This window comes from Anopheles darlingi, chromosome 2 (assembly GCF_943734745.1).
Source record: "Anopheles darlingi chromosome 2, idAnoDarlMG_H_01, whole genome shotgun sequence".
Taxonomy (NCBI): Eukaryota; Metazoa; Arthropoda; class Insecta; order Diptera; family Culicidae; genus Anopheles; species Anopheles darlingi.
In genome coordinates, this window is record NC_064874.1 from 55,678,105 (window position 1) to 55,685,604 (window position 7,500).

The following is a 7,500-nucleotide window of genomic DNA, read 5'->3' on the forward strand; positions in this document are numbered from 1 at the left end:
TTTTAAATAGTATTCTAGCGCCGTACTTGTAAACTAGTCGGGGCAACCAGAAAACAAAATAATTTCATGGCGCAATGCTATTTACCGGCGGATGATTCACAGTTTGACACTAAAATGCAAAGGACTAATCTTTTCGTTAAACTTAATCGACGGGATTTATTGTTATAGATCAGATACACTAGCGATACTTTTGCTACACACTAGTGAAGAGTGTTAAATGTAGTCATTTAATCGAAAGACTTTTAATTAAAAAATTGAATTCTAATTAAAAATAATGTAGGTGAATAAAATAAAGAAAATAAAATAAGTGTCTACTATGATTGTTTAGTAATGAATGACGAAATGAAAAAGTATCTGTTGTGCTTGAAAATACTAGCGCAATTGAGTAAGTGGTATGATTGAAAAACATTTTTTTTAACTGATTGTTAACCATTTTACAATATGGAGCGCACGATAAAAGTATCCGAACGGAGAAAAATTTATGTGTTCAAACGTTATTTTGGTTGAAATAGCATCATGCCTAAAAACCAAACGAAGAAACGAAATATCCACCATATATTTTCCTCTGGACAAGTGGGGCAATCTAGTTAGTTACCCCATTTTTTAGTTGTCTGATAAGTAAAACAGGATATAGGACATCTAGGAGGACTGCATATAGAAGATTATGGTGCACCTACAATCAGTCAATAGGTCCCAGCCTCAATTTTCCCACTTAAGTTTAGTAGTAACAAAAACAATTCATGGAACAATGGATTCATGTTATTTTGTCGTATCATTTGATCATTTATATTTGCACGAGTACAAAGTAAGTCTGGCGGCCACGTTTGTCACGATAGTTGGCCGCTTTAATTTTATCAAGCTGTGGACCCTACACGGCCCCAAACCGTACTCAGAAATTTTGCGCTACTGTTCCTTCTATCTGCCGTGTAGAATGAGGAATCTATAGTTTGTAAATGAAGGTTTCTTTTTATTACCAGTCCTGAGATATTCCATTCTCAACAGCTATAATCCGCGTCTGCGGTTGGTGCGCAGCTCAAGGACGATGGTTTCCAGCTGGCCCAATTTTGTTGCTCTTTAAAAGCTAAGAATGTCTTATTTTGCTACCGCATTTATCTATGGCTAATAGTAGAGTGCATATTTATTAAGCTTTTTATCATTTCTTTATCATAGTTATTGTTTACTATTATTTGTTCTCATTACTATGATATTACTATGATTAATTTTTATTATTGTTGTTGTAGTTAATAGTAAGGATTTTTCCGAGAGCAATGCTTATGTGTTACATGCAATTTAACACTCTCTTTGGAGTAGTTACCAGCGAAAAGGGCAGCGTGAGAATTTTTATGCCTGCCACTAGAACCATTTATGGTCTCTGTCACCTCGTTTGGTGCCTTTCACATGAACGACTTGTCGGGAAGTTTTATGCAAAAGCACAAAAGAATACGATAAAACTTGAGGAACATTCAATGAACTGCATTTGCGTCTGTTTTGCTGTAACGCTTATCTCGCGATGGCTTCACTATTAACCCGCGTTCTGCCGTGAGTTCTTTGATAGTTAGCATCTTAAATATACTGATTTCTTTATGCTACGTTTGCATCGGTATTTTCAATAAAGACGATGGACGAAATCGACAGAGAAAAGAAGACACGATTCGCTTAATGATTTTCTTTAATTGCCCAACGTGCCTTTCGTCTGTAGTGAGAGTCCGTAAGGATAATACTGACAATAAGTGTTAGTTTTGCTTGTTAATTTGTCTTTTTCACTGAGTGATAATCTCGCTCATTGTTGTACAGCAAGATTCTAGCTGAAGCATTCGGCTCTGGTATGACTTCAGATGGGACATCGCCTATCCTGAGCTATGTCCTCAAATTTGCTGCGCATTCATTGAATAATTTGAAGCAAAGCTCATTTCTTCCTCGTTTCTTCGTATAAAATACTATACATTATTACCATGCTTTGGAAGGATGACCAACCAATCGCCTCACAGATGCGGGAGTATTACCTTGTCTAACAATAAAATAGTTAGTTTACACTTTAGATTTACCACGAACTGTTTTCTTTTTCGGTAACAAAAGTGGCAAAGCTTAAAAGTCTGATTAGTTTACGGGGGAGGTAGATACAAAATAATGTAAATTTCGATATGACTACAGAATAAACTAGAACAATTACTAAATAAGCCTTTATATAACCCAGCATGCTTTAACAATCAATCAAAACTAATCATTTCTCCAACTTGTCATTTTCAATCTGTGTCTTGCGAACCTCTCTCTCTCGCGCACTCTTTTCTTCTTTGTCAGCTTTACTTCTATTTTCCCTTCTGTTGTAGCAGTACTCCAAATTCATTCTCGGATTTGGACTGTGTGGCACGTGAATTAAATGCAGTCATATCTATGGAATGGATAGAGAGAATCTTAGGTTTTATATTTGGGACACGTTCGGTCCACAAGTGTTTGTTTTTTTTTTCGCAGAAGCCTTCTAACAATCATAAATACTTTCTAATATACTACATGTTAATCATTTGCAAAGGCCTTTGATTCTATTGGTAGAGGGGTAAATGACGCTGTTTCTATATGCGTGGTACAGCATATTTTGTGTGTTGTTTTGGGGTTTATTTGGCATTCGATAGATCTTTTATCTTATTCCAAGTACTTCCTATTTATACTGTTTTTAATAAATTTAGTTACTTTTATCTTGAAGTATCATCATCTCCTTTGTGTGTGCCAAACCTTCGCAAGAGGTTTGAACCGAATAATATTTCGCTAATTATTTGCGCAAGAAATTTGAGAAACGGATTGTGGTTAAAACGCATGGCTAGCCAGAACGTTTGAGCATAGCTTAGCTTACATTCGACTATGGAATTCCTTTGTACAGGATGAAGCAAGGAAAGGGATGAAACGGAAATGTTATTATAACATATTACATTTCTTGAGATCAATTCCTCATTGTTGAATGCTCCTAATGACGGCTGCATTTAGTACGCCGTATCGTTTTTAAAATCAAAGGAAAGATACTATTTATGTTTTAGTAACACGAGAGAGCTCCGTAAAGAAGAGAGGCGCCGACAGTGAAGAAATTAAGACGACAAAATTCGATCGAAGCAACATTGAAGAAAATTAGGAAAACCGCTAAAAAAACAATCAGTAAAAGACAAACAAGATTCAGTAGGGGGCGAAAAGATAGAAATCAACAAGAAAAACAAGAAACATTAAAGGCAAAGAATAAAGTCGAAATTATTTAACGTAATAATACTGCTATACGCATTACCTACTTAATAAACCAGAGAGAGCCACGATCGAGTAAACACAACGAATCCCGAGAAATGTGAAGTGGCAAATTAGTTACCCTACCTAAAAACACTGTTATGCGCGTTTAGTCACGTTAATGGCTAACTGAACTGGATAGCAAAGATACTTTTTGTGAACCTCTCGTACGTAACGGCAGTCAGATCGCGCCGTTGCTCGGCGTGTACTTTTTACACGAACTGAAAACGTTGTCGAACCTGTCTCACCAGCTTCTTTTTGCCCTTGTATGCAATTGTTATGTTTTCGATTAAACGGGAAAAGTGAGCCGGCCCATCCCGTGCCAACATAAATGTGTCACGAGCTTTGCTGAGGAAGTCAATGAAATCACTGTAATGACGCGGAGAGATGTGCGAAAGTCTGCAAAATGCAAGAGGCGATAATGAGTACTGTAACACTTCTGAGAGCTTTAACGATATTCAAATGGAACATTAAATTTGAATCCTTACCGTGAATGGGTGGTATTTACGTAAGCCGATACAGCTGCTTCCAGCAGCTGATTAAGCGGTTCACGATCGTAGCTCAGCTTTATGCATTGTCTTAGATTGTTCCCTGGAATTTTAAACATTATCAGTTAATCTTTGGCCTTGTTATAACAAACAGAAGTACGCTGAAGTGAATATTGTACAGATATATTTTCTCGTCCTCCATAGGATACATACCTCTACCGTGGGCTCCGAAATTGTGCAAACCAGGTGTAGGAACACTGCAGCGCCTTAGAATGTCAGAGAGAACTGTCGCGCACTGAACGTTCTTTATTACGAGCGGTATCATCTTCGACAGTTCTGCCTTGCCTAGGGAATGTGACAAAGCGCACGCCCAATGAATGTCATTGATCGCCGGATGAGTATCCTGATTGTAAGCGAGCTGTACATTCTTCATCGCAAGCATGGCCAAGTTGTACGCTCGTGCAGGATATCCACGATGTTCCATATATCTAGAAAGTAAAAATGGGAAATAAGATACTCGATTCTCATAGTGAAGAAGCGTTCGAAAGTAAATCGTTTGCGTACCGTGCAATTGTAAAGAGCTGACTAGAGGTCATGATGTGCGTCGCTGCGTCAATAACAATATGATACGCCGTTTCAAAGGCCATCGCATCATTTTCGCACAAGGTCAACGCGTTCAGGGCACAGTTCGGAGGATCCTTCGTCGCACACTGTAAGGCGAGTGTACGGGCACAGTTCGAGAGCTCATCCTGCTGCCGGAAGTTTAGGTTCAGTCTCATGATCGTCGAGTGCGACATGATGGTTGTTGCTACCGGACCAGTAGCTTCCGTAGGAGTAAACAGATGATACCTGGGGATTAAAGAACATCCATTATAACAACTCCATATACTTGGAAAAATTCCGAGAAACCATTCGAGTACGCACCAATTTTGCATGATAGACAACAGTGCATCGATACCAACGTGAGACGCACAGGTCACCAGCCAGCGAACCATTTCACGACGACGCCAATTGAGACAAGTGAGAGTCATTCGCATCACTTGGAGTCCCAACTCAAACGCCACACCTAGAAGTGTTTGACTGCGGGGACCATTTTCGGGAGTAGCGAATCGGAATGCGTCCTGTGCAAGCTATATCGAAGATAAGAAGAAGATAATGACGGTGAAAGCACACAATGTAGCACTTTATAGTACACAAAAAAAATGACTAAAGACGACCTCATTATAATCCTAGTACTCTACGTGTAGTAAACTCATGCCAGAGACTCTTACATAAATACTAATTCTAGATATAAATACTTACCTTAAACAGATGAGAACTGCTATGAATATTACGCCGAGCATTTTGCAGTACTGCCGACAAACGTTTCGTGTCTCCTTTAGCAGCACTGAGCATGGTCGAGCTGAGCGAACACTGTTGCGTCTCCAGATGGCCCAGGGTCCACCAGCGTGGGTAGGGAGAGTGCATGAAATTGTTATGCTGCAGTTCAATCCCATTTACCGAGCCCTCGTTGATGTTTTCCAGTATCGGGAAACGCATTGCTCGCAAACCGATCTCGAACGCCAAATCGGAATGCTGATTAAGCAGGGAGGCGAACAAAAAGCGTGCCAACGTGTGCATCGGTACCGATTCCGGGTGAATCATTTCACCCAAACCGCTCGTCGGGCCACCATCCAGTAGCTGCACACTAAGATTTCGCAAAACATTAACCAGTACTGGCTCCAGATCGATGCTACGTAACCGTTGAATCAGCTGATCTTGTTGCTTACAGATAACGTGCTGCGCGTACAGCCCATGAGGCATGATGCGCTGTTTACTGAGCGCCAAAATGGCTGCTTCGAATGCAAGCGTCAGGTATGTTTCGTTACGATCGGTCGAATCGGCTATGGGGAGGTGGCGATACTTTGGCGAAATTATGTTTACGTCTTCTGGTGCCGATAGGCCGCTGTTGCCATTGCTAGCGGAGTTCCCTGCTCCACTACCACCCGCATCGTATGCCATGCGACTCATCTCATTCATCTGCATTGTAATGGCTTCTGGTATGAGGGACGCCTCTGTTAGACAATCGAAGATGCAAGCGATCGCGTCGAGAGGAAATTCAACCTCACATCCAATGCAACAATCGATGCATTTAGCAAGACAGTTTGGTTTGCGATTAACTTTGATCGGATCCAGTAGAGCCGTCGATCCATTCCGGCTCTGTACACCATTACCGTTACCACCAGTGGTGCTGCTATTGCCAGAAGAATGCTGCTTCCCTTTCGCTTGCGACAAAGGACAATCTTCCTTGTGCTGTTGTTGTGAACTTCCCGAGGATATTCCCGCCCCCAAGAAATCACCTTCACTAGCATTGAACGAGCCAATCATGGAACGATCAAAAGCCTTCGAAGATGAAGGTTGCTGGTGTTGCTGAGCTTGAGAGGACGAAAGGGAAGAAGAGCTGGACGAAGATGCACCTGATCCAAAGAATGCACCTGATGCATATATGTTCGGTGGTGCGACTGACGGAACGCTGTGTACAGCACATCCGCAGCATGCTCCCAACCCTGCTGCCTGATATGGCGATGGACCAGGTGGACCTGATGCTGGAGGTTGTGGGGCTGGTTTGTGTTGCGATGGATGGGACATCGGCACTGTACAGCAGATCGGTTTTAAACAACAAGACACCGTGGTACCTATCCCCTGCACTGGTCCTGCCTCCCTCGAGTGACATGCTGTTGGCTGTGCTACTGGTGCGGCCGCATTCGGATCATCCTTGTGTATCGGACAGTTGCATTTCGATTGGAATGCTCCACTTGACGTAGGCGGCGCCGTCAATGATGATGATGAGCTAGAAGCCGTTGTGAGCGATGTGGACGACGAAGCAGATGTTGTAGTTGTGCATCCACCGGCAGTAGTTGCTGTTGAGGATGACGGCCCTGCAGCCGAGGGTCCTGCTGTTACGGCAGTTGTTGTAGTAGCAGTAGTTGACATTGCTCCAGCGATCGTCATTGAGGGACCACGTGATGTTGAAGCTGTTGATTGAGATGCTTGTGAAGGCCCCGGAAGACATGGCAGAGGATGCCGAATACCTCCAGGAACAATCATTTGATGTCCCTGCTTTTGCTGCTGCTGCTGCTGCTGTTGCTGCTGATGGTGATGATGATGATGATGATGATGATGGTGGTGATGATTGTGGTTGTTTTGCTGCAGTTGCTGCGGCTGGTGGTGATGAGGCGACTGTGGAACGGCCGGGAACTTCATATACCGATAATCGCGACTACAGTGTGGCTGTTGCTGGTGATGCGGTTGCGATTGATGACTACCTACCGGTCCATGTTGGGAAGGACAATGTGACATTTTTTGGCGATACATCTCCGAAGGATGTGGTGGAGGTCCTACAGCGCCAGCAAATGGATTGCATTTGGAAGAATTGCAAATGATACCGCCACCGGATCGATGCATGCGCTGCATAGCGTTTGATGCAGAAAGTGATCCACCTCCACCACCTGGTTGTTGTGGAGGTGGAGCGGGATGACCGTGGCTGTGGCTATTAGCCGGATGTCCTATCGGTGGACCAGCGAATGCTCCGTTGCTACTGCAGCCCGCAGCAGCAGCTGCTAAAGCTGCTTGGCTAGGATTATGTTTTGAAGAGCTGGACCCAACCGATTCGTAATAGCATTTAATTTGAAGACACTTGGAGCAATCCTTCTTCATTGGCACTGGTACATGTTCTGGCATCATTGGCGGTGGAGGAGGTGGAGGTGGTGGT

General features: G+C 42.8%; 2 protein-coding genes across 5 annotated transcripts in view; one reads left to right on the plus strand and one right to left on the minus strand.

The window, feature by feature from the left end:
* Nucleotides 1–277, plus strand: part of LOC125950466 (putative uncharacterized protein DDB_G0274435) — a 2,106-nt gene extending 1,829 nt beyond the window's left edge. Inside the window, exon 1 of the mRNA XM_049678472.1 lies at nt 1–277. This exon is cut by the window's left edge and continues 1,829 nt beyond it. The gene's annotated coding sequence lies outside the window, so the exon portion shown is untranslated.
* A 495-nt stretch (nt 278–772) lies between these two features.
* Nucleotides 773–7,500, minus strand: part of LOC125950465 (uncharacterized) — an 18,333-nt gene continuing 11,605 nt past the window's right edge. For all 4 annotated transcript variants that reach the window (XM_049678468.1, XM_049678471.1, XM_049678470.1 and 1 more), the window contains 6 exons: nt 5,052–7,500; nt 4,674–4,879; nt 4,314–4,598; nt 3,963–4,237; nt 3,750–3,852; nt 773–3,660 (listed from right to left, as the gene is read on the minus strand). The exon at nt 5,052–7,500 is cut by the window's right edge and continues 3,201 nt beyond it. In XM_049678468.1, the coding sequence (XP_049534425.1) occupies nt 3,474–3,660; nt 3,750–3,852; nt 3,963–4,237; nt 4,314–4,598; nt 4,674–4,879; nt 5,052–7,500 (3,505 nt within the window). In that variant the 3' untranslated portion in view covers nt 773–3,473. The remainder of the gene's footprint in view (nt 3,661–3,749; nt 3,853–3,962; nt 4,238–4,313; nt 4,599–4,673; nt 4,880–5,051) is intronic.